Below are 27569 nucleotides of genomic sequence, written 5' to 3' on the forward strand. Positions count from 1 at the left end.
CATTTGCTCATTGATGTTGTTTTTCACTTCTGACTTTTTCAGTTGTTCATGATGCTTTGTTAAGCCTTAAACACCCCAAAATTACCCCATTAAAAACAAAAATAAAATAAAATTAAAAAAAAAAAAAATCACCAACAGAATCTGTGTCTTCCTCTCACTTATCAATTATGTTTAGCTTATAGTTTGCTGGTAGGAGAAAGCAAACCCAAACTAAAACTTAAAACCCACAGCTATTTCCATATTGTACGTACAACAGTGCTATTTAGAATCAAGAAGAAACTTCACTTGTGGATCAGCAAATCACGGAATACATGTTTCAGAATATTTTCTTTCTCTCATGTATTAATCCGCAATATTCACAGGCATTTCAACAGCACCATGTTAGCATTTATCCCCCTTTCACACTCATTTCTAAGAGTTACTCTTCCAGAGTTTTACATCTACATTTTTTGTTAAACATTAATGCCTTTGTCAATATCTCCAGTTTTTTTGCTAACTACTTAAGAGGATTAGATGCCTAAAGTGGTATTTTTTCAAAATTCTTAACACTGTTAATACCAATTTGTGCACTTAGAGAGATAATGCAGTCTCTTTAAGATGTCAATTGCATAATCAGCTTCCACATTTGCACCAACCAGATGTGTACTATTCACAACCCATATAAATACACTGTGTTTTAGCAACATTATTATTACTAGCCTAAGCATATTTGACCAAACTAGGCTCCAGCATTTTAGAGTTTGAGCAGTTTAATGCAAAAGTTACTGTCTGTCCTCTGTGTGGTGAGAATTTAGGGATTCTCACATCACCATTGCTAGACTAATGTAAATCTGTAACCAACATACGATATGCTATTTTTTTGTTTCTGAAGGTACCAAGCAAAGAAAAATTGTCTCAAAAATACAATTCCATTATCATACACAACACTACGCCTTTTATTTTTCTTAAGGATCTTTCTTAAGGAAAAGCATCTCTTTCACAGAGGTAAGTTGGACAGCTAGAATCCTTAGCACTTTTATATCTAAAATTCATCTGTTAATTAACACCTCTAAACTAGAGGTGCAAACCACACCTGCTAGTTTTTATCTGGTTCTGTTAGAATGTATATTATAAAGAATCCAACAGACCAGAGCATCATGAGACAGTTAAAATGAATTAGCAGTTTAGAAAGATGTTCAACAAGAAGCCACCATGTGCTTGTACAGCTGCTAAAACATCTCTTTTGGAGATGTTATTCATGTATCCCACGAGAAAGATGCAGGTAAGTGGCTGGCAATTCTTACACTAAAAGAGTATATAGGTTAGAAAAGATCTCTGGCAAAAGCGAGGGCAATCTTAGAGCAAGTTCCTTAAGGTTTTGGCCGGTGAAGTTCTACACACCTCCAAGGGCTGAAACGCATAACCTCTCTGGACAAACTATTCCCAAGTTCAACTACCCATTATGAATTCTTTTCCTAACATTTAATAGGCATTCCTAATATTTAATAGGCATTATTGCTTGTGTCCACTGCTCTTTGCCCTCTCAGAACACAGCCATAAGAGGAGTCTGGCCCTGTATTCTCTATACTCCTCCATTAAACAGGCAAAGACAGCAATAACTTCCCCCTTCTAAGCCTTCTCCTCTTAAAACAGTAAGTTTTCTCAGCATCTCATTGTACATTGTGTGCTCAAGACCTCATCATCTTAGGGTCCTGCTGAACTCACTCCAGTATAACAGTATCTTATACTGAGGAGCCCACAACTGGCCAAAGAAATCCAAATGCTTCCTTTTCCATTTCTATGACTATTGAGCCACTGCGGAGGGGGAAACGTGACATTTCAGGTACTATACCTGATAAGAAGCAAAAGAAAGTCCAATAGCAAACTTTCCACGGAAAAAGAAAAAATTCAAGATGACACAGAAACTAGATCCTAAATCACTGTACCCTCAGTAGTCTATGAGAAAAAAACCAAAACTCTAGAAGCCCATCTTGTCTGATATTCTGCCAGAAACAACAGTTTGTTCTACAAATTTCCGAGGAATGGTGTAGGACACGAAGCAACAGATAATTTCTTTAGTTACTTGTCCCAGGCAGAAGGGTTTTTGCTGAGTTTCATCAGCTGCCGATTTATGCCTTGCAGACGAGGGGCATTTTATCAGTTACAAGCTCTCTCAAAATCTATAGAAAACTCCACATTATTAATATCCCTCTAATACTTTTTCAAATTTTATAAAATCGGTTGATCTTCTGAGATAAGTAGTATAATATTGTATCAAATAGTTCCTTGTGCCTTCAAAGTTTTACTTTTCAGTCTTTCTAAAAGGAATAGAGAAGCATAAGTTTCACTTGAACTGAATCAAGAGAACTTAGTTGAAACAAATAGCTAAAAAATCATGCAGTTTGTTTTGAATGATTAATAACTGTAATTCATATTTTAAAAATAACTGAATTTACAAAAAATAAAACCCAAGAAAACATTAGTACACCTTGTTGTAAAATTACACAGCTTAGTTATGAAAACAAATGCAACTGATTTGCAATTCTAAACTGTTAGTCTGAAAGAAATATAAAATTAATCTTTTATCAGAAAGGTAATAATGTCTTAAAAGTATAAGTAGCTTGCTTTATTGTCCTTAATAGAAAATTCCTTATGAATACCTGCATGAGCTGTCGACTACATTATAAAATCTTTGTCATGGCAAGTTGTAAAATTAATATATTCAATTTGTCAGGTAAAACAAGCCTTGCAATTTTCCTACTTAAGCAGTCATTAAATTGTTCAAATAGGCATAGTTTGATCCTTCATGCATTCCAGAATAATCTCAAGTAGCTGAATATAAATTGGCTAAGGCATCCATGATAGTTTATGCTTCCCCATGAAGTGGCTTCTAATAACTACTACTGTTAATTGGTAATTCTTATTCTAAACAAATTCTACCATCTCTGAATTATTGTTAAAGTGTGTTATTTCTTAACAATTTTAATATATTTAAAAAATCTGAATTCCTTCAATGTTTGGAATGTAAATATGTAAAAAATTTGGTTTCTGCTAAAGAACTAGAATATTGTTCTTCAAACTAAGACAAAAGCTGTTGAAAACTAAGTGGCAAATAGAAAACAATTAAAACAATTGAAGTTATTTAAGCTTTCATTCGTAATATAAACTATTTTGTGAAGACGCAGAAAATTCATTGAAATATTATGATATTCATACTTTGTGATATTCAGTATCACAAAATATGGCCTGCTGTGTAAGTAACCAAAACTGCATTTAAAAAACAGGTTGTTTTAAAATAAAACTTGTTATCTCCAATACTGTATCATGCTGTTTCTATAAAATACTTAATGAATATATCAATGTGAAATATTATCACCAGTACAAAGTGCACTGCCTTCCCTTTTTACGTTTACTTGGCACCTACCGGCTATCTCTGTCCCACAGAAGTATTCGTATGTGGTTGATTATTGATGGCTGGCCTAGTTTAATTTCAATTCCAGAACGGCAGTCGTCATCGATCGGGTGTCGAGAGAAGCCATGATCCAAATCATAATTCTGAGTATCGCCATCTAACAAAGCAGACTTCAGCTCCCCTTTTACAACTTGCGCTCCGTACTTCATTGTTGCAATATTCTCCCCCGGTACTAAGAAGAAAAGGAAATAATTGCTTAATTTTTACACTCCTAGACTGCAGATTACATGTACTGAGCATCAACCATATCAGGTCAGAACAAAGAATTATTGCCAGTATCTCTTCTTGGCCACAAACATATGCTCAAAGGGAGAAAAAAAAAAAAAATATATATATATATATGTACAATAAGAGAGGTATTTTAGAACTTGTCCTTCTTCCATTTCATTTGGTAATGATGGTCTTTTATGGTAATAATAAGTAGTGATAATTTACAAGTATGTATTACCTATGTTCTCAGTCCTCCTCATGATTTTACAGAATTCTATTGCACCTTCCTCATTCAATCATCACTTTCCTCCTGGTTTTAAAGTTTTGGTCTACTTAGTCTGTCTTTGTGATCAGCCTCTCACCATACCTCTAAGAAGTTTTTGCCCTTTCAGGTTTTTTTTTCCTAACTTCAATTAAATTTTAATTTTTTTAAGTTGAGGGAAAGTAAAAACCCCATAAAATGTTCAAGATGTGGATGCATTATGAATTTGCAGAGTGGTATAGCTATACAAGCTATTTTAATAGCTACACGGGCTTCCAATACTGTGCAAAGCTACATGAACCTGTGCAAAATAGGAAACTTTGGACTACTTGGGCTTTGAACCAAGATGCTCAAGCAAGTTTTTTATGCCACCATTTCACGGTAATAAACATGTTACATCCTAGGAACAGATCTTCCATCAAGATACCTGGGGATAATGATCCCTAACCCCAACTACAAAACAATACATTGATGAACCACCCTGTTAAAAATACATTTTTAACAGTCTTGTTTGAGAAGAGACCCTGGAAAACATGATCTGAAAGCTGAATGATGAAAAGCTGCCCATGAACTCTTCAGGCACGTTGGCAACAGAAGTATGAGTTTTAACAGGATGTTAAACTTAACATCTGAAGAACAGAATTTGAAGCAGTACAATTTTAACTGTACTGCGGTACTACTTCATAAAAACATCAAACGCATGACTGTGAAATTCAAGTGGTCATCAATGTGTCCACAAACAGAAAAAGTCGCAAGAGCCTGAACTAGTACTAAAACAACACAGAAGTTAAATTATCTAAAAGCTAGAAATTTTGAGACTAGACGCGCATTATTATTGAGACATAAATATGCAAAAAAAGAATTCAGAAAAGACCATTTAACTTTGTCAAATATTTCTGCTGCACTGCTAACAGAATGTCTTGCATGACCAGACTTTTTCAATATCCTAATATTAAACTCATGTTTAAATATTAATATCTGTAACTTGTAAGACAGAACAAAGGGGAGATGTGGTTCTGAGAGAAGTTATTTTCAGGGCTCATCATGCATGACTGAGCCTACAGTGCAGGCTCTCAGAGAACATTTAACTTTATTCTCTGCTGTGGGGCAAACACTCTATAAATTGCACAACAAACAATAGACAGCAAACTAACAGTATCTTTCTAAAGCTCAGCGTTAGATATTGTTGTTGAATGAACACAGAGCACAGACGAAAGGCTTCTCACACTTTTTAGGCTTCCATTAGTACAGTTTTGGAAGACTTGTTTATACTATTTGGGCAAATATGAAGAAGAAGAATATGTTGACTGATATTGAGGAATAGAAACGGCAAGAATGGTACATAACAAAGTATTTTATTATGTAAGCCTTTTAAAACACATAATAATAGACAAAACCTCAAAGCACAAATTAACCATATCCTCCAGAGAACTATAGTCACTAAATGAGAAAAAAACCACCAAACACACTAAAAACCTGACACTCACTCAACATGCCCCTGTAGTTGAGGTCCATGTCCCGACTCTCCGAACGAATCTTAATGGCATCTAGGATGGCATCAGGTGACAACAATCCAGAAGGTCTTACAACATTTAGTAGTTCTGTTAGGCTCATTAGCGGTAAACGTACTGCTTGCATGATTTCAGCATGGTTCTCCTTGGGGTTATGTTTACACCAATTCATCAAAGCTTGGAAAATGTCCTTCTCAGGAGCTGCAAATGAGTCCCTCAGTACAATACTTAAAAGAGCAGCCTAGAAAAGAAAAACAAAACAAAACAAAATAACCCAAACAGAAATAAAATCTATTTTAAAAAAGGAAACTAAAATAGGAAAAAATTAATGAGTATTTTAACTTGTAGTTATTAAAAATAATCTCCAATGGAGTAACTACCTGAAACTGTAGCTTGTTTTAGTTACTTATGCAAGAATAACTGGATGAGTCATGTAAACAACAAGTAATATTACAAAACCACAAGGAGAAGTAAGTTAGAATTGAAACGTAGAAAACTATTCAAATCAACGTAATTCCAGTCGCTATTTCAAATTTACTTTGGAATATAAGAAGTGATTTGGAGATTTGACAGTATAGTTCAAAGCATTCCTTTAAAATTACAGTCGTATAACAACAGTGATAGGAAAAATGAACTGTGGCTTGGAATCACCTTTTTAAACCACTTCTAACTACTTGGGATTCCCCCCCCACACGTTCCTCTCTCTCTTTTAGTACCAACTGAGAATCAGCAGGTGAAAACTTCAGTCGTTCTTATTCACGCAGAAAACCCACTGACTGCAAAATGGGAACAAAAAGAACTGAACAGCTTCTTGATTTTCACTTAGCTAGCAGAATAATTAGGAGTTTGCCTAAGAAAAGGACAAATCTCATATATACCAAGACTGGCTATATCAAAGATGTCAAATGATGTGATTCCTGATTACTAATGTTTGCTAATTTCTTTATCGCTAGTATGCTCTCAGAACTCAGACTAAACAAACTGCGTGTGACAAGATTAGATTGCCTGCTCCCATCTTGGTAGAATATTCCATCAGATTTACTATATTAACTATAGTGACTGGTCAAAATTAATACCTAAAATTTCAGAGTGGATCACCAGGATTTTAAGTTCAGCTTGGCTTGAACGTTTCCAACTGTCACAGTTTCACTAGTTTAAAATGAGACCTGTTAACTAACATATAAACTTGTACTTTCTGCCTCCATTAGTATTTTGTCATGAAGTGGTATACAGATCAAAGTTAACATTCCTGTGGAAAAAAGCGCAAACAAAAAGATGTACCTTAGAAAGTGACAAGAAGCCTTCGCTGGAGAGCACCTCTTGGGCATTTCTATCCATGAACATACAGCACATGCAAGTTAATTTGGGTAGAGAATAAAGACTGGCAACATCAAATGTCATACAGACATTCTGAATATTAAGTATTGTGCAAAGATACTCAGACGTTGAATCCTCCAGTTCTGGGAACCCATATTTATGTGCTAGGCTTAGGAAGTCGAGGAGAACCTCCTCTTTCTCATCTCGTAGTGTAGCACGACCAGTGTAAATATATTTCAACAGCATGGTAAATGCTTCTGCAGTGGTGTCCTGAAGAGGAATTTCTGCTTCAGGCTGAGATTCTCTCATTCCACCATACAATAATGCTCTATAAGGAAGATAAAATTTGAGAAATTTATATCCTGATATGAACCAGGCAAAAAGTAGAAAGAGAAAGGAACAAATTACTATTTACAGCAAGGGAAATACGAAGAGGATATGGTTTAAGAACTTACAAAATAAAACCCCTTATATTTGGCATTTGAAGTACAGCTCTGCTCTGAAAGCAGCTGCAGAATAATATTCTAATTCATCATGTTTTCATCCTACACAACAACTGCTCCATCTCCACTTTGAACAATAGCCTGCGAAGCAGAAATTGCGATATGATTCTCATGCCTTTTTTTTTTTAAAAAAATATGGTGCTATCTGTGATAAAGAAAGAAAAAAAAAAATGTATTTTTTTCAGAAAGCAAGTGAAACAAATAGTTGGCCACTATAAGAGCAGTGGCAGATTTGCAAATCTTGGGATTCTTGATCCTCTGTTCCTTAACTCTAAACCCAGCACACGGCAACTCCGATGAAATCCTGAATCTTGAGAAAAATCAAAGTACTCGCTATTATTTTTTAAAATATGATGGACGGCTTGAACACAATTTGCATTCACAATTTAATTATTAGCTTATCTCTCTGACAAAAATAACCGGAAAAATATTATCACAAAGTTCTATTAATTAAATTTAGAATGGAAAATGCCCAGCTGTTAAAAAGGTGGATTAGTATTATTCCTAGTTTTAAAATATATATTCTAACCTGTGTTGGTCAGACATCTTTAAATATTTAATTCCAACACATCAAAATTAAACTTGCTAATTGAGCATATTCCACATAAGCACACTATCCTCACTCTGAAAAAAAATCAAAACAATTTTACAGCACAACTTTTCTGTTCTAAAGTTTTTTTTCTCTTGAATCTGTGAAAAAACCTTCAAAATCCAATTTAATGAAGGTCAAAAGAATAACATTGTGACATGGTATTTATCTTTTTATATTTGGACACAATGATTTGATGTGCTGGGAAACATTCACACAGAAAAGGTCACACTCAATGGACAGATGATTACACTCTGAAAAGTTCATAGAGAAACAATGTTTATCTTATCTGCATGAAAATTTCCTGTGAGCCTGACACAAAGCTATACTTCACCTGAAATAATGGCACCTAGCAGCCAGGATCACTCTGTGTGCCGGAAAACGTTTCTTTTCTACAATAAAGGTAACGTCACTGTATTCTTCCCCATTCATTAGAGCACCAATATGCTCTGACAGAATGTGAACGTGGTCAATCTCACCCACAGCTGTGTAAGGACGAAGCGGATGGCTGTTACTCATCTTGGAGGGATGGTGATATTGGTAGCCTAAAGGGAAAAAGAAAACGATGAGTATTATAAAGGGCACAAATATTAAAAAATTGCTAAGATCAAGCTGTAATTACGAAAAAAGCGACTGTGCAAGTTACCATATATAACAAGAAAAATGAATCCAAGAGGCTTTCTATGAAGGTTCATTTACAAAAGGACTCAATGCAGCTTGCATCAACAATTCTAGCCAGCAGAAAAAAAATCAGAGAATTCCATCATCTTGTTGTTCTGTAAATTCATTTAAGTAAAAATCTTCCAACAAAAGGAATTAAAAATTAAACAACTGAAGTTACCATCAGAAAGCAATCTTATCTGAATTAAAATGCACATAAATTATAAAGAAATAAATAATTTGACCCATAAAGTATAGTCTTAACTCCCAAGTCTCTACTAAAATCAGTGATGAGTAAAAACATCAGTGTTTTTGCAGAATTCCAATCAGCTTTCCAGAACTGGGAGAAAATAAACAATCAGAATAACTTTCAGCAAATAACATAGAAAGTCTATGAAAGAGCAAAGCTTTGAAATACACAATTCAGTTTTCTTATCCTTTCCACTCAGTTTCCTTGATGCCTTCTTGTTCTCTAATACCCTCTCAGTCATAAAAGTAGGAGTCTGCACATTAATGTACAATATAGACGCATATGTTACTCATACCTTCTATGGAATTGTTTTGTTATTTCTTAATTCACAAGAGGTTTTAGTTTTGTTGGGTTTGGCTTATTTCAGCAACAGAGGCTTTCCGCAGCCTCAGTGGCAAGAGCATCCATAGGAGAATTTCAGCTTCTATTGTTACATTTTGGTTTATTTTCAAACAAAAAGAAGTTGTTTCAAGTCATGACCATCCATATTTTCAGAGACACCTTCTGTGCCCCAATGACTAGCCACTTTTTGAAACGGGCACATACTTAGTGCTGAAGAGTGATGGTGTACCACAAGAAGCAGGAAAATGAGGAGGCCATACCCTGCATGTGGTTAATACATTAAGATTTCAAGTGACAATCTTTCATGACATGAATGTATTTTTAAGCTACACTTAAAAAGTATTATAAGAAAACATGCATCTGATTCCAGTCACTTCTACCCCAACAAAGAAAAGAAAATGCACATGGGGTGAAGGTATTATTTGCACTTGTGTAGGACCTGGAAACAACCCAAAATCAGGATACTGTAGAAACACAGTCCCAAAGAACTTTAAACTAAACTAGAAAAAGTGATAGAAATAGAACATAAGATTTGAGAAAAAATTCAGCTTACTAAATTGACAATACAGATCACAGCACAATTGGGAACAAAAACGCAGGTTTCCTCAGGCTCTCTCCAATACTTGAATTAGAAGCTGTGTGCCCATGTAGCCATTACAGCGTGAAAGCAGCAAGACTGGCCAAGATACTGGAGGCAGCCTAACCATGCGAACACAGAACACTGTAAAGGCATTCTTCTATCCTGACACATGTGCTAATGAGAGCACATTAATTTTTATGGGTTTTCGTAATAACAGACTGTTTCTTCTATTTGCACTGGTTAATTTACAATTAGCTAAGACAACTCTCCACTGAACACATTTATGCAACATACATTCTCATATCTATAAGAAGCAAGATTAACTTAGCTCACATCGGTCCTATTTATATTAGCAATATACTTATCAAAACATAATTTGAGACTTTATAGACAATAGTAAAATTGAAATGCCCTGAAAATATAAAAACTTTTATCACACCAAAGGAGCAAACAAAAGGATGTATTTGTTACTCAGCTGCAAATCTCAAGCCTTGATACTCCTTCAGGACTTCTGTACCTTAAAAGTCTGTAATTGCTGTTGCTGATCTTCATTCACAATAGTGATGCAACCCAATCACATGCGAGTTACATGCACATTATCAAGTAACTGTATTACTTCTCTTCTGCTAGTTCTGATTTTGTTTAATTAGGGAAGTTTATTTATGATACTTCATACCTGTAAAAGTACAGCAACATTTTGGTTTTAAAATCTATTTTTCATTCAATTTTTTCTACAGTCTGCTTGTTTCCTTCATCCACTCTCCCCTTTAAAAGATAAGAACAGCTACTGTCTGTATAAAACTGACAGACTCTAACAATGTTGAAGATAAAGGAATTCCATCAGCTGCACACTTTCTTTGCTTCCAGTAGCTGTGGATGTTGACATGTGCCGATAGGGTGAAAAGTTCAAGGGAAAATCGTTTCCATTTCAGGTTGAATAAATAAATAAAATCAAAAGTACGCTTCCCTCTCCCTCTCTTAAACAAGAATCTGTGTACAGGAGAGGGCAAAGCCTGAACTGGGGACATGTGCTAATAAGTCGATGACACCAGTCCTTTTTGACTGACACAGACACCATCAAGACCCCGAATGACAGCAAACAATGAATGTAGAAGTTTAGAAATCCCTGCGTTTAAGCCAGAAGACAAATTTGTTTCAATGCCTAATGCTCTTCAAATTGCTGGTACAATGTATTACTCTAAATTGTCAGTTTCAAACACAAATATGCTGGATGCTGGGAATACAGGATGGCTACAAGCCTCTGGCTGAGGAGCCTTTCAAATGCTTGAATTACATGAAGTGTTAGAATCCAGCAACTTCATGAAACCACGTACATACCTTACACACTTTCTGTGGGCAACACTAGCATACTGAAGAAGCATTCAAACTCATTTACTTGTTCACTACTACACATTTCCAATGCTTTGTCTGTATTACGGATTTTCCATACAAAGCAGACCAGTGAGAGCAGTGACGCCTTCAAAATACAGAACGAAATAATAACATGACTTCAGATTTTTCCAGGCTGGATTCATTAATGGTATGAATTCAGTCAACCCTTGAAGTCATCTACACATTCCTTGTTTGAGGAAGTAGAAAGTAATACATTGCTTTAGCTGTGGCAACTTGCTATGAGTTCACAACTTCCCTGAATAGCTAAACACGTATTTTTCTAGTTGCATCTGAAAGTATTATTTATCATAAAAGAAGACATCTTCTGTCAGCAAAGGACATCACCTTGCAGAGAATACAGGTGTTTACTCTTCCTGGCAAAGAAGAACACTCTACCGAGTTCAGAATAAAAGACCAGGCCATTTACGAGCCTCTTGCCAGAGCCATAACCTATTTCCAGGAGGTATTCAGAGCTAATTAACTGCTTCAGGAGTCACCTGCTGCAGCTTTGCTCATGACACAGAAATAAACAAAACAGTCTTCTCGGTGAGTTTGATGCACTATTAAAACTGCAACAAACTCAAAAGGCATCTGTTAAGTCAGAAGGTCTACAGATCACTTCTAAGACCGCACTGGAAGACACGCTTCTTGGTGGCCATCTTCAACACTGAGCATGTGAAAAACATGGCCTGGTATTTAAGACATAAGGTAATATGCAATATTACACAATGTGTCATGGCTTCAAAAACAACCACACATCCCTCCATCCCAGTTTTTAGATTGCTGTATTTCTTTTTAGTAAGTAATCTGTGACACGTTATGGTATACAAAAACATGATCTAGAAAATGCAGCAACAACAGCAAAACCCCAATGACATCTTTACTAAGCAACTCTCAAGTCAGAGCTGCAATAAAGATTGGTACTCAGCCACTTCCCTCCTTCCCACATTTGGGCTATCACTAAAGAGTCCTCTGAAAACCAGTTTCATTGAAACATGGAAGAGTTGTTTTTATACCAGGTGCAGAAAAAATACATTAAGAAATTGTTCATAAATAATATGTTGGGGTGGTTTTTTTTTTAATATAAACTAAGTGAAAAATCTTTACATAACTGATAAACCAATTGAAACTTTAGAAATAAATGCAAGTAAACAGACCACTGCTAGAATTAAAAATTTCATCAAATAAATCTGGATTACAAACACTGAGCAAATGATGTCATACTCTTGAAAATTCCTTCATCATCTAGCTTGTACTCTGCAAGATAATACAGATTCTCTTACATCGCTATGTTATCTAGAAATAGGAACTTGTTCTCAGTTGATTAAGGGGATTTGAGTAGTATTTCAATTTTTTTGTAATTTATTCCTTTACAAAATATTTTCTTTAAATTAATTACAGCAAAATATTACTTTAATTATAATTTCCATTACCATAGATGTGAACATGGTAAGTGGGACAATAAGGCTAGTGTACAAACTTACCATTGTTTCAAATAATACGGGGGTTTTGGTTTTGGGGTTTTTGTAATGGACATACACGTCTTTTTATACAGAAATATTTTGTGCTCATAAGTTCTGGTACAATAAGCTAACATCCTAGGAAATAGAAATTTTTAGTAAACATTTCAACATACACAGAGTATAACCCAAGTAAATACTTGGATTCTGTCAGAACCCTCACTACAGAAGCTCTTTTGTACTTCTAAATAACAATAACAAAGTTGACTATGAGTGAAAATTGTTACACAAAGGGAAAAAAAATACATGTTCTGGCACTTATTATCCAATTAAAAAAACAACATAATCAATGTAGTACAAATTTATAGACAGAATATGAAAGATCAAGTAAATTAAATCCACAGAACTTTTCGGTCTCGTCTCCAACTCTTCTGTTGTGAAAGGATAAAAAGAAAAGCAGATGTTAACTCTGGTTAATGACAAATAACCACGCCATTCAATGACAGCATTCTAAACAACAATTTAGTACCAAAAGTGTTTTGACTTAAAGCATACAGGAAGTTATGCACTGCTCATCTGCAAATACATTCCCATTACTTAAGTGCTGCAGTGCTAATGTTTCATGTTCTGCTCAGAGATGTATCCCTCTGATAGCAGAGAAGGAATAAGTCTGGCTCGGTACAAAGAACAATATACTAAGTGCAGCTTGTTTGTTAACACATGCATAAAATAGGTATTAAGGCACCCAATACAACCCAGTTAAAATGGCATACTACTAAACTCTCAGGTCAAAATCTCAAGGAAATGTATTGGTCCACTCACCAGTAAAGCTGTCTGAAGATCTACAGTGGACATAGCCTGTAGGCAGATGGCCAACTTCCTGAAAATTAGGGTTCTTTGCCATGCTGAACAACAGACAGACTGAACAGCAAGCTCATAGAAACACGATTCAGTGACACCCAGCTGCACAGCAACAACTGTATCATTTCCTGAAACAATGCATGAAATAATTACCATCAGAAACTGGGGACATTTTGCCTATGGCAAAAGTGAGTGAGATGCATATTTCTCAGTTAAAATTTTTGTGGAAATAAATTCTTAAAAACATCCCTCGATTCTATGGGAAAACTCCTCATAACATTAGAATAACATTAGATGATAGCATCAGAATTTCTTTTTTTTTTTTTTTTTTGAGCCATCATCAGGGACTGTAGCAATAGGACAAGGGGGAATGGGTTTAAATTTAAACCAGGGAAGTTCAGGTTAGATATAAGGAAGAAGCTCTTTACTGTGAGGGCAGTGAGGCACTGGAATGGGTTGCCCAAAGAAGTGGTAAATGCTCCATCCCTGTCAGTGTTCAAGGCCAGGCTGGACAGAGCCTTGGGCGACATGGTCTAGGGCGAGGTGTCCCTGTCCATGGCAGGGGGGTTGGAACTAGATGATCTTAACGTCCTTTCCAACCCTAACCATTCTTTGAGTCTATGAATTATGACCATTCAATATTTTAACCGCCAAAGAAGACAGTAACACACTGCCATTCATTTGTCCATTACAAGCCACAAAAAATTCATCCTGAAAATTTCTTGCTACAGCATTAATGTCCTCAAGAACACCATTCTCCCAAATGGGTTAAATGGGTCCTAGTTAAACCTGGTCTATACAAACTGTACCACACACATTTTATTCCCTACACAGCCAAAGTTCTCTAAGTGTTCTTGCCTAGCTAAAGGTTATGGGGGTTTTGTCTGGGTTTTCGTTGTTGGGGTTTTACTTAAGGCAGTTGCAGATCTTTCTCCTGCGCAAGCCTTTAATTTTATAAACAGGAAAACAAAACCGTAGGGTGAGGAAATACAAAAATATAGAGGCTTTATTTGTTTAAACACATAGCTAATATAATGAGTCTCTCTCAACAAGTATAAATTATTGTTATTCTTCCCATCATACATGCCAGCAGGAAAAATAAATTGTATTTAATTTGCTAAACAGATGATACCTTCGTCTATGAATTCTCTTCTAAAAGACAATATAATCTTCCTTAAATTATATGTTTAAAGGAGCAACGGAGAAGAAGGAAGAAAAAAATATTTTTAGGTAGTTTCATGAACTGCAAAGTAACCACACCTCAATCCAGCAAAGAAATCTCCTGATTTTGGAGAATAACATGTAATATATAAATATTTGCTCCTACAAGAGCATGTAGATTATCAAATTGACTTGTATTATGAAAATCTAATCAAAAGCCATTTCTGAAAATTCTTGTGGATTTTTTTTTTTTTATAAATATGAATAAATAGACCCCAACAGGAGAGTACACTTCAAGCACCTGATTTACAGAGTTGTAATAGGAAAGCAGGCTCAAATTAAATCTTAAAACACATAGAGAATTACATGGTCCCAGCACCGGGCTTTGGGAGGGGTCTGTGTGCTGAGCTTTAACAATAACACAAACGAAGAGCAGTGCTGGGCAAATAAGATTATACGCATATTGCTAACAAGTTAACATCGGCTTGTTTGGGGGTTTTTTAAGTCTGATAATATGACAGCTTCTTCAAAGTCAAAAGGAATTTCAGTGAATCACAGCAGTATGCAACTTGCAAGAGTAGTTAAGTACTAAGACCCTGTGAAAATATTGTGTGTACTACCAAAGCATCAAAATATTGACTATTAAAAAACCAAACAAAATAAAACCAGCCAAACAAACAAACAAACCACGAAACCCCAGCACGCTACCAGAACGGGCAAGCAAAGGGGCGGGCGGATAGGTGAAGCAGGGACATCACCCCCCCGGCACGGAAGAGAGGGCGGCCGGGAGCGAGCGATCCACCCAAGGTCGCGCCCAGGAAACCCGGGCCGGGGCCGCCGCGGCCCCAGATCCACCTCCCGAGCGGAGAGGTGCCCCCCGCCCGGCCGCCCCCTCCCCGGCCTCCACAGAAAGGCGTTTCAGGTGCGACCCCTTCGCGGCCGAGAGCGCCCAGCTGCTCCCCGCGGCGCCTCCTCGGCCCGCTCCCGGGTCAACCTGCCCTCGCACGGTGGAAGCCACCGCCGGATACACGCCGGCCCGCCGAGGGCCCGGAGCCCACCGCGGGGGCAGCCACTGGGTCCGCTCCGCAGGGTCGGAGGGAACGCAAATCACCGCGCACCGGCCGCGACCCTCCCCCGGGACTCACCGGCCCCGCCGCCGACAAGGCCTCCACCCCTTGCCCCGCCGCCGTCGCTACGTCAACCGGCGCGCTGACGTCACCTAGCAACAGCAGCCGTCCTTCTGCGTGCTGACGTCGACGAGCACCCGCGGGAGCGGGTCTCGGTGGCGGCGCGTGCCCGTCTCAGCGTTCGCCGTTCCGGCCGCGCGGTGCCCGGTTTCCTTTTCCAGCCACAGAGCAGAGGCGACCGGTAGCAGAGCGGCACCCGCCGGGCGGGGCTAGGGGGAGGGCCCGGCGGGAGGGGCGCCGCGGTCGGTGAGTGGCGAGAGCGACCCTGGCGGCGGCGGCGGCAGCGCCCGCAGAGCCTTGCGGTGCGCCCGCGAGGCCGCCGGGGGCTGTCATGGCCGCATCCGTCCCTCGGGCAACAGCCGGTCTGGCGGGCAGTTTAGCACTCTGCTCGGTGCCAAAGTACCCGGCCCTTCTCAGATAGCAACTGATGTTTAACCTTCCCCGCGTTCCCGCCTGCTGTTGCTCGGCTACATTCAAAACGCACGTCTTTGGTTAACCGTAGCGGGGTGCTTGCCCGGCTCTTGGCAGGCGTTAGGTATTGTGCTGTCCTGGGTAATGGAACCTTTTGCTGGCTGTAAGGAGAACATGGGCTTCTCTCTACATGACCATTAATTTCTAGTGTATTGCACGTCGCTAAATTTAGGCCCTCCAAGTGGCAAAGCACTACATGCTATATAATTCCACACTTTATCTGGCAGAAGTGTGACCTTGGACGAAGTAAAAATAGCGTTGTCTGTAATCAGCGAGAACATTGAAGAGCTTCAAAAGTTTTTACATCTGTAATCTTTAACATCTGTTGCAGGCTGAAAGAATAATCATTAAGTGTTTTTCTTTACTCGTTTATTGTTGGATTTCATAACTGACAGTACTGGGTTTAATTTGTTCTCAGTATGGCAAGCAGCAGTAACTTTAAAACAAGCAAAAAAACCACCAAACAACCTAAACCCATAGCTTGCCCACTTCATGATACTGCTGTAATTAGTTCGTAGATGCCAGTGTTTTTTCACTAGTTTCCTTTTTATTGCCTCATCATCTATCACACTAGCTACGCTTAGCCAAGCACTTAAACCCAGAGACCATTTCAAGATTCAAAAACATGCTTAGAGTGCTTTTATTTGAGTGCTAAAGAAGGGAACCTTTGGCATAGCCTCCTTCCCCTCATGTAGTTATCCACTGACCTATGTATGCACACCCTTTGACTTACTCATCAGATTTACAAACTATGCTGGTTTTAATTACTGGATTCCATACAATTGGGTCAATAGTTTTTCCAGTCACGCCTGTACTTTTAAGTGCGGTGAAACAAGTCTGAATAGAACACTATGTTGTTAAAATAAGAATCACCTAGTTAAGTGCTCGTGAAAATCTGAGCTTTTCCTTGCCAACACCTTGGTCACAAAGCTTTAGATGACACATCTGTACTGACTGAAATAAAACTCAATTTTAGACAACTTCACTTAGAATTTTCACATTACTTATTCCAACACCTAAGGCTCCAGTGAAGTATATAATCTATTTCACTCATTTTCTAAGGGTAAACAAAATATCTTTGATTAACTTTTATGAATTACTTTTCATGTGGAGCTCTAAAATTACTGAGTTCGTATATGCTATCTTGTTAAGATGAGGCAGGCAGAATTAAGGATTTTTCAGATGAGACGGGACAGCAACACTCAGCATTTAAGTCATTAACATCTATGTTAGCATAGCAGAAATCAAACGCAGTACTTTCTACATTTCTGGTTTAATTTATAAGCCAGAGAGTTATTGACTGTTATTAACTCTGCACATTACCATTAAGTTAATAAAGCATCCTGTTAATGAAGTCACACAGTTATCTTCACTATGATACTCCCAATTTATTCTTTTATCACCAGATTTCTTCTCAAATAAGAATCTACAAAACAAACTAAATAGCTTTTCAGTTATGTAGGATTCCAACAATTAGCAAAGCAACAGGTCATACTGCTTTAAGGTGATTTTGTAGTTTGCACCAATGCTTTATTTGGAAGTGAATTGCAATGCCATTAGACTAATTAGTCACATAACCTATTCAAGCCACAGTAAGACAGGGCAAAAGGTTTTTATCTTCTTGGAGGAAGGAACAGGATTTCAAAACCTGACATGGTTTACATTGTTTATAACAGGTGGAATAGCATAAATTCAAATAATTTGTGTAACACATGTAAATGTTACATGTTTTCTTACTGTTTACAGCTACCATTTCAGTAACCATCAGTCCTTTTGAGAGGGTACTACTGGTAGGAAACTGTTTTTCAGACACTCTTTATTTCCTAATGCAGAACGTACACAGCATTTAAGTTAAATGTAGCCCCAGACTTTCACTGAAATAAAAATTATGAGCAAGTTCTGTCTAGCATTGGAAGAGACAAGAAGGATCACTGTGAGTTAGCAACTATGAGACCTCTTGTCTTGGCTGTCTGTCATCAGCCAGAAGCTGAAAGACTGAGTTTTTTCTGCTGGACTGATTTATTGCCTCCACAAAGTTTCTTGTTCCAGGCAAGGCTGCTCCATAAAGAGTTCTGCCTGGCATAATACAAGATCAGAACTTTCATAAACATACTAGTACTCAAGTCAAAGTTAGTCTGACATTTTATTTTCTAGTCTACAAGATAGTGCATGAAGCCTTCAGGATCTGTTGACTTGATTAAAAATAAAAAAGTTCTGAAGGTGGATTTTTTTTTCTTCCTTGTTGAAGCTCATCATTAGCAACACAGGATTTGCTTTGTTGTTAGTTTAAACAGTGTGAGAGCCAGTGATTTCTGGTCATGTATCCCTTGATAGGGTTTAGTGAAATATTAACATAATCGGTGTTCAACAGGAGAATCTGTGTAAGAGCTTTTCCAAAAAATGATTGAGTATTCCTAATTGGGAACAAATTGCAGTGCCATCACAGGACAGGAAGAAAAGAATCCAAGTACAGCAAGGTCCCAGGGGATAGTTTTAGGAGATTCTGAACGCAACTGATTCCTCTCCATTAAGTGAGAATTTCATAAACACTGTTACAGATTTTCTCCAGGGGACTGAAAGTGAGCGTCTCATATAATACACTTCATTAGAACTAAGTGAGAGTCACCATGTGATTAGGATTCAAAATTTCAATCCAGTAGCCATCAGGATCCTGAACAAATGCAAGTCCTTTCATTTTACCTATTAGGAGGAAGAGAGAAAAGGCAACAAGATGAAGTTAAGACTACATGACTAGTTCTTAATGTTAAATATGACTACTTTGAAAAAGATTTTTCCTTTTTTTTCCCTTTTGCGTAAGAATTAGTTCAAATTTAAACAGCTAAGTCTGAAATCATCCAGATCAGTTTTTAATCAGCATTAGATCTTTGTATGCTAAATTGTCAGTCTTACTCTCCACAAAGCTGTAGTTTAAAGTCACTTTGAAATTCTATCTTTTGTTGATTGGTTTTCTGCATATGCCCTTGTAAGTATTTGTCCTCTAAATAGCATTTTTGTTCTCCAGGATGTTTTGACGTAATTTTCTTGAACTGGCTTTGCCAGTATAAAATCCTGCGTTCCTCTGCCCTGTTCATATCCCATCATCCCTGCATCCACACTGACGTTCTATGTTACTGGTTTTTGTTCGTCCCCCCCCTGCTCCCCAGTGTGGCTTACAGTACATATTTGCATCACTTCATAAAACAGAGAAATGCACGGCAGGAATGCTTTAAATTTTACTGTTTGGAAAAAATATCACGCATTAAAACAGGATCCCCAAAAGTTGTTCTTCAACAGTAGATCAGGATTGCACAGCTTAAGATGTTACCTTAAAGTGTTAACCACACACTTTTAATTATGCTTGGTCTATTAGGCTATTTACTGTAACAGAACCAACCTAACTCTCAATATATTCTAACTACAAAAACTTTTGAGAACAGTAGATGTTTGATTCAGTAATGTTGGGAAAAAAATAACATTAGGTCTCTTAGCCTGCTCCACAAACAATGAATGTGAATTCCAAAACTTCTTCCTCCTCCTTGGCATTTGCTGCTTCGATTTTATTTCTTCATACTAAAACACAGCTTTTGCTCTGGCCCCCCCTTAACTGCTTCAAGAGTTCTTTCCTGTGATTTATTCCATTCACAGTCTAAGCTTCCCCTCCTACATACTTAGAGCTGTGCAGAGATACAGAATCAAGGTCAGCATCTTTCACATCAACTTTCCTAGGGTCCAACAGGTGCTGAAGAAATTACAAAGGGCTCAGAAACTTTAAAATGCTGGTAATAATGAAGTTCAATTCTTATATCAAGAAATCTGTGTTCAAGTTTTCAGCTATGCTTGTAACATTTGCTTCAGCTGAGAACACAGTGAATAAGATGAAAATCGCTTTACTTGTTCTTACTCCTCTAGCAAGGAATCTAGATCAATTCCAATACATGAGAACTGAAGCTTCATGTATTAATGCTACTTTCAATCTATAAGTAAAACAAACAAAACCAAAACCACCAAAACCACCAAAACCACCACCAAACCAAAACCAACAAAATCCATCACTATCCACCTTTACTACAGGCAAATGTGTAGTTTCTATAGCCAGAAAGAAGTATTTAAGATTTATGCATGCTGCTAAGTATTAGATGTCCATTTCAGAATGCATCAGTCCTAAAACTCATAAGGTCTCTTCATGAAGGAGAATCCAGTTGAAAAATGCAAGACTTCTCACTACTAATTTCTGCATCTTAGGCTATTTTGAAATAGACATTTGTTTATGGACTCTCGAGACATTTGAGCTAAACATTATGCATTTTTTGCTAAAAGTTGTACAAGTCAAAGATGATATAGACTAATGAGGCTATTTATACCAAAGCTGACAGAACAGTTAAAATTCTAATAGCTAGTAAGTGGCGTTAAATAAAAATAGCCAGAAAAGTCAAGAATTACTCAGTTTTAATGGGTGGGAGTAATTACATCTTCCAAGTCATTTGCATATAAGAACCAAACAGATGTGATGTGTGAATCTGGTCCACGGTAAATTCTGTAGTAACTCTAGGCAGAAGTATAAACTACCAACAGAGCACATGAATTTTACTGAAGGTCAGACTACATGCAGAAGTCACATAGCTATACCAATCACTATTGTTACCAGGATGGATCTATTGTCAGTTTGGCCCAGTGTGTAAGAGGGTGCTGCGATAACTTGTTCTAGCACCTTCTAAGAGTGACAACAACTGGAAATATATTACCTGGTTTTCCAGGAAGATCTTCTAGACATAATATATTAAAAACAAAGGGAAAAAAATTACTTGTATTTCTAATCAAGACTTACCATCATCTGGTTTCTTCACAAATTTCACTCCTAGTTCTTCAAACCTCTTACAAGCTTTATTGACATCAGGGACAGCAATTCCAATGTGTCCTATGCAACAAGATAAAAAGAGAGTTGTTCACTGTAATGTTGCTGGATGTTCCAGGAAAAAGTTTGCTCAGCATTTCACCTTCTGCAAAAAGTTTACATGCTGTAGTTCACATAAGATATAGAAGAAAAACACTGCTTCCAGAAAGAAGAGCATTTAGGGTATTAACATTATTCTTCAGAAAATTGTCTTTTTGATAATGCCTTTTGAAATAGGAACTTTAGAGTTCAAGTATCTCATATTGTATAGATGAGAATATTACCTAGAGTAGGAAAAAATAAGTTTCTCAATCACTGGTTTATCTGCGTTTCCTTTCCCAAAGCATGACCACATAACAGGATTTTGTTGCATTTGCTTAGTTCAACAGTACAAGGAGTCTATCTTTAATGCTGTATTTGTAGAGACTAACACTAGCACTATGCAAGGCCTGAGCTTACAAATCGATTCAGAAGCTTTAAATATCAAGTGGCTAGACGGAGTACCAAACTTATTTCATAAGCCAGTGACCTTTCAAGCACTCAAAATATCAAATTGAGCCACACAAATAACTATCCTCAATGCTACAAGCAAATGGAATTCTCCTTCCAGATTAGAATGGGTAACCAGTGGATTATAAAATAGAAATCCAAATGCAAATCAGTGTAAGCACCATGATACTGATAGACAAGAGCAATCACTGTTCTTCATTTTGTAGTTACTATTAGCATGCGTTTGCTTGCCAAAGGATTAGATTCTTTATAAAAAGCGTAACTGTGGCTCATTACTCTGAAACATGTTTATCCATTTTCACAATCTTTCACAGCATACATGCTGGAAGAAGAGAGATAAAGGATGAGATGCAAGTTCCCTTCTTCCCTAGTGCTAGTATGTTTTCTTTAAAGTAATCTACTAGAAGTCTTTTCATCCATACAAGCTTAGAATATTTTCTCTACAGTTCTCATATTAAAAAAAAAAGGCGCCACAGCATGCACAGAATTTATGTAATTCTAAAAAACATCTGAAGCTCCATTTTTCCCCAATGCACATGAGAAAAAATGTAATCACAATAAACCAAAGCTTAAAAACTACAAACACAAAACTAAAGACCTACCGAATCCTCGGGGATCTGAATTGCCATTGTGGTAAGACTGACTTTCATCATTTTCAGTACCCCAGTTGCTGTAAGAAGTAATTATTACACATTGAAGAAAAGCATCAAAATTAACAAATCCTAAATGTTCAGTTTCCTCAACAGGCTAAGTTGTTTCTCCTAAGAAACCAGAGAATTTCAGCTGTTGGCTACATTCATTAAACTATCAAGATGTTCCCTGGTCACAGGTCCTAGAGATCCAGTCCTACTCAAGCTCTAGTATTCAGGTTCTATACGTGAATGAGTCAGAAACACTCCTGTCTCATTCAGATTAGACAGAAGATTGCACTGCATGAGTCAGTTTATCTAGCCATCACTGAGGAACAAACAGTGAGGGCAGGTGGTCCTGAAGTTAAGCAAGACCATGGGGTATTTGGGAGATTCTTCCTACACAATTACAATGATTAGTAACATTAACCAAATTGTCCCCTTTATGGGAAGTGTATGTTTTGACTTAATACTTCTTTTGGTTAAATTCTGTGACTTTCCTACCCAGATAGTATGCATACTCAAAATATAGCAAGCATTATCTCATATTTATGTACCACTGTTCACCCAGCAGTTTGAAAGAGCTCTGAAAAGGGAAAGATTAAGCTTGCCAAGTATCCAAGATCTCAGCTGTACTTTAAAGCTATACAACAGTGAAGATGTTTCCACAGTAATGACTACATTTTTTATTCACTCCTGCAGGATTTACACTCATCCACTTCTGTTTAATCACTGTTAGCTAAATGTTATCTCCCATTATATTAATACTTACTGTGTCAGTTCAAGTGTAGCTTTTCTAGAGAAGGTCCAAGGTGTTCTCTCAGTTTTGTCTTTTGGGATATCATTTTTATCTTCATATCCCAGGAAATAGAGCGAGAACTTCATAGGAGGAAAGTCAAATTTTTGAAGCAGTCTAAATGGAAAAAAAATATTTTGAAATAGTGACTTAAAAAGGTAATCAGATAACTTGTGAATAAACAAAGGTGCTTCCCCCATGGAACAATTATTGCTGTGAGGTTTTTTTTTTTGTCTTTCTGACTGTAATCCACATCTTAAAATAGCTACATTTTGAACTATCAAATAGAAACACTCCAAAACACACTACAAACCTACCAAAAAAAAATTGAATGCTTAAAAGCGAAACTATCAGTAACTGAGTCTCAAAGCCAATACAAAAGCTCATATCTTGAGGCTGCCACTCTGTTACTTGTCCGTATTTCCTCAAGAAGATCTTTGTTTATCCCCTTTAAAATATCACCAAGGAATAAAAATATTTACTTTGAAACTGATTGAGTCTCAGGAAGGCACTGGCACCAGACACAGTTTAAGAATACAGCAGGATTAAAACCCAAACATACCTTTAGATTAAATATTTTTACAATTTCAATACCTAGGTATAATGACAAAATCCATTTCAGATGTGACAATTTCATCAACTAAAAAAATACTTGTAAACATTTTTTATGTAGGATATTTAGCCAAAACAAGTAGGCATGCAAAATTAATCTATTTTTTAGCTTACTAGGTATTCCATTTTTATTTTCTCACACATCTTCACTAAAGCGGAAATAGATTCTTTTAGTTTAATCTGGACTCATTTCAGGATGTTTAAAAATATGCTAAAGTTTTGATTTGAAATAACTCATTTCAAATGTCAAAACTGTGCAAAGAAGAGTATAGCATAAACACGTCAGGCTACTGCAGGGCATCTGCCTCCCAACAGCTTTCTCCAAAAGACTGAGTTTGGACCTTGTCTCCAGCTCCCATTGCCTTATTCTCTTATGACCAAAGGTGGTCATAAGCCACCTCTGAGAATGAGCAGAAAACAATTCTAGGATTTATAGCAGTGACTCCCAATTGTAAGCACTGTCATAAAAGTTATCAGCTGCAGGCTCAGTGAGGAGAAAGGAATCAAGCTGTACACTGATAACTAGTGACCTATTTAAGAAAAGAAATTTCACGTCAAGGCCAATATTAGTTCATCTGCAGCTTAGGCATTAACTGTGTTGTGCTCAGAGACTGCCAGACTGTCCAACTGTGCATCAGCTGATAGGCACCACTGTTTATGTAGTGAGACCAATTAGTATAATTACATCTAAATAACAAAAGCTTCTCAGAAGAACAGTAGGAAAACCCAAACATATTGTGGCATGCAACTTCTACTCACGTCATTCCAAGAATTCTTGTATAAAAATCTAGTGACTTCTTAGGATCCTTTACTCTTAACATTGTTTGCTGGAATAAAAAATCCTGGGGCAAAAAATATTTATTATTTATACATCAACCAGAATTTATTTATGGGTACTAACAAAGATGCCAGTTAATAATGAATCTAAAACTAGCAGGTTTAGAATTAACAAATGGAGTACTACATTAGGTGTAAATAAAACCTTTTGTCCTGACCTTACACATACGGATTTGTCTTGAAGAGATATGCCTTTGTAACACAATGTTTAAAACGAAACTCCTACCAATATCACTCAATATATATTATCAGTGATATTAAAAACAAACAAACAAAAAAATCATTCTTTATTATTCTTTTATGGAGCTGTACTGCACATGAACCACTTTGTATGCAATCACAGTAGTCACATGTATATTTGACACTGGGCCTCACTGCAGACACAGCATTTAAATAAATGCTAAACTCCTGAACTCAGCATTTTTATTATATCACTGCACAGATGTTGCAATTTCTGCAAATTTCTGTCAAGCTTGATGGCAATCTTGGCCTCAAAACCCGCCTGCAATTCTGTAACGGTATTTACCTCAAGCCACAGGATAACTTTACATACCAAGGGCTAACAAACAATTTAAGTGGATGAAAAGCAAACGGTAGCATAGCTAAACAAACAAATTTAAACAAGACACATGCAGAATAACTGAAATGCAATTACAAAGTATCCTAGTAAAAAATGAAAACGCTCGGGGTACGTTTTTAGTTTGGCCAGCAACCCCCGGCCGCCCCTTTCGCTCCCCCATGCCGCCTCCCATCCGCCGCACGTCCGCCGGGCAAAGAGCGGGGGAACGGGACGGACGGACGGACGGACGGACATCGGCGGCACCGCCACAAGCCCTCCCGGCGCCGGCAGCCACGGGGCGCTCTGATCCCCCCCTCCCATCCACCCCACCTTCGTGCTGGCATCTGGCTCCGAGCAGGCGGCGTACGCTGCTTCATCGCTGAGGCCGCTGAGCTCTGCCGGTGCCGCCATGTCGGAAGAGAAGGAGGAAGAGGCTGCTTTGGGAAGGCGGTGCTCCGCTGTGCTCCGCTCCGCCCTGCCTGCGGGCGGTCGCTCCAGGCGCGGAGGCCAGCTGAGGTGTCCGGTGAGGTTAAGGGCTCCTCGTTCGTTCCCGTAAGCGCTAAGGGGAAGGAGCCTATCCACCTGCGGAGCTAATTAGCTGGAGTGTGGGTGAAATCATGGATGCTCCCGCGTTGACTTGACGAAGGGTCCCTCCAGCTGCCGCTCGCAAGCTGAGGGTACCGGCCGAGCGCCGGTACTGGGCCCAGCTCCGATGGAGCGCGGTTTTGTTTGTGAATTTGTTGGTTGGAAACCGGGCCCGGCGCATGCAGCCCCGTTTGCAAACTGTGCGCTTATTTTGGTGGCGCTTGGTATAAACAATTACTCCCGGTCTAACGAAGAATCTTTCTTTCAAAAAACTCCGCCAGAATAACAGGATCGAACACTGAGTTGGGGGGAATAAATAAAAGTACGCTTTCTTCTGATAATTGAGGCGAACGCATCTCCGCAGTGCAGAATCCGGGCTGCGTTTCTCGGGTAACTTCCACAAGAGCATCTAGAACGAACCCCGCGCAAGGGAATGTACAGCGCCGGGCGGCGCTGAGTTCTTCGCAGGTCGAGCTTTGGCAGGGCCGGGCCCGAAGGGAAGGGACCTCGAGCCGCGCACCCGGCCCAGCGCCGGCGCCTCCCGGGGGCGGCACCGCGAGCAGTGCCGCGACCGTTACGGGCTCCCGCTAACGGCCGCCCCGCTAACGGCACCTCGTCTGGCCAGAGCCCCGCGGCAGGCGTTGGGCCGCATGCCCTGCCTTCTAAGGCGGCAGCGGGCGGCGGCCATGCTGTTGGGGGGCTGCTCCCCTGTCCCCGCGTTGTGAGGCATAGGGCTCCAGCCAGGTCAGTGCGGCTCCCTGCCTGCATATCTCTGCCAAAGCAGAAGTGCCGGTTAAGGCACTTCGGCTTTTCAGAAGAGAGCCAGAAGTCAGCATCCCTCATGCTCTATACCTGGGAATCTTTTGCTTTCCCTCCCTCCCTGATCCTCCTTCTAAGACTTGTCCCGGAAACCAGACTCGCTTTTCTTGCATAAACAGGTCTTGTAGGCAACGTTTAGGACAGCCTGGAGGGGAGGAAAGGAAGTTTTAACATAAAAGCGCATCTGCTGTTATGACTGGGATAGGTAGCCAACTGGAGTTCATGATGGTTTTTGAAAAGTGTGAAAATCTCAGCTGAGCCACCAGGCATCTTGAGTACAGATGTTTGGAGAGTCAAGGAGGATACCAGTATGCAATGTAGTCTTTGTTTTTAATGTAAGCCGTTTGTTTTTAATGAGAGCCCCACCTCTCTCACCTTGGGCTTTAGGGAAAAGGGTCAACTTCCAAGAGAACGCAAGGAAATTAACATCCAACCTATTCCGGGTTGAATGTTGAGGTGTAAAGTACCCCTGCCAACCTTATAGATGACTAAGCCAGTCAGATAAACATGAAGGAAAAGAAAGGACTGAATTCATTTAGATTTTCCATTTTCCCTTTTATGTGACTTTGCTAAGGTTGGGGTTTTTTTTCTTAGTATTTTTACTTCAAGAAAGAGGTGAACATTTTCTGTAACAGTTGTTCGCATGCCAATGCTCACTGTGTTAATCATGGGCAAGAATAAGGAGCTAATAATGTAGCACCAGGTGTTGCTTTTCATGTCAACCTCACTTCTGGTTTTCTATATCCTGAATCAGGCAATAGTGTATAAGAGAGTGTATAACACAGTTACACATACAGTAGGCTGCCCTAAGGCTTCTTAAGAACTACTTGGTAGTTCTTCATGGTTATTTTAATCCTTATGGTAATAGTAGTCTGAATAGAATAGCAATTTTTGTGCTTTTGATCTGTTATCCTAGGTATGGCCTTAATTGTATATCTCAACATTTGTTTTATAAAATGTTTCTCCCTTATAACATTCCTGTGAAACTGAACAAGCTACTTTTCAAGTTAAAACTAGACCTAAAGTAGGGACTTCAGATATCTCTCTAGTGGTGATTACAATGCTTTAAGACTAGTCCGTCAATCCTTGTGTAGATTTGAGCACACTGCATAACACATACAAGT

At 38.4% G+C, this 27569-nt stretch overlaps 3 protein-coding genes across 4 annotated transcripts in view; 1 reads left to right on the forward strand and 2 right to left on the reverse strand.

Annotated features, from left to right (window-relative positions):
* BTBD9 (BTB domain containing 9) overlaps nucleotides 1-15768 on the reverse strand; it is a 128781-nt gene extending 113013 nt beyond the window's left edge. Inside the window, exons 1-6 of one of the 2 annotated variants that reach the window (XM_030499211.1) lie at nucleotides 15695-15768; nucleotides 13350-13516; nucleotides 8178-8388; nucleotides 6716-7079; nucleotides 5411-5675; nucleotides 3404-3623 (exon numbers count right to left, since the gene is read on the reverse strand). In XM_030499211.1, coding sequence (XP_030355071.1) covers nucleotides 3404-3623; nucleotides 5411-5675; nucleotides 6716-7079; nucleotides 8178-8388; nucleotides 13350-13431 — 1142 coding nt within the window. In that variant the 5' untranslated portion in view covers nucleotides 13432-13516; nucleotides 15695-15768. Of the gene's footprint in view, nucleotides 1-3403; nucleotides 3624-5410; nucleotides 5676-6715; nucleotides 7080-8177; nucleotides 8389-13349; nucleotides 13663-15694 lie in introns of those variants that run through there. The other variant, XM_030499212.1, reaches the window with a different exon arrangement.
* Nucleotides 15769-17580: 1812 nt separating this feature from the next.
* On the reverse strand, nucleotides 17581-26173 carry GLO1 (glyoxalase I). The gene is made up of 6 exons (XM_030499220.1): nucleotides 25372-26173; nucleotides 24405-24487; nucleotides 23010-23150; nucleotides 22211-22278; nucleotides 21033-21122; nucleotides 17581-18907 (listed from the first exon to the last, which is right to left on the reverse strand). The coding sequence occupies exons 1-6, from the start codon at nucleotides 25450-25452 to the stop codon at nucleotides 18819-18821; spliced, it is 552 nt and encodes a 183-aa protein (XP_030355080.1). The 5' UTR covers nucleotides 25453-26173; the 3' UTR covers nucleotides 17581-18818.
* Nucleotides 25462-27569, forward strand: part of DNAH8 (dynein axonemal heavy chain 8) — a 142609-nt gene continuing 140501 nt past the window's right edge. The window contains 1 exon segment of the mRNA XM_030499954.1: nucleotides 25462-25564. The gene's annotated coding sequence lies outside the window, so the exon portion shown is untranslated.

This window comes from Strigops habroptila, chromosome 10 (assembly GCF_004027225.2).
Source record: "Strigops habroptila isolate Jane chromosome 10, bStrHab1.2.pri, whole genome shotgun sequence".
Classification (NCBI taxonomy): domain Eukaryota; kingdom Metazoa; phylum Chordata; class Aves; order Psittaciformes; family Psittacidae; genus Strigops; species Strigops habroptila.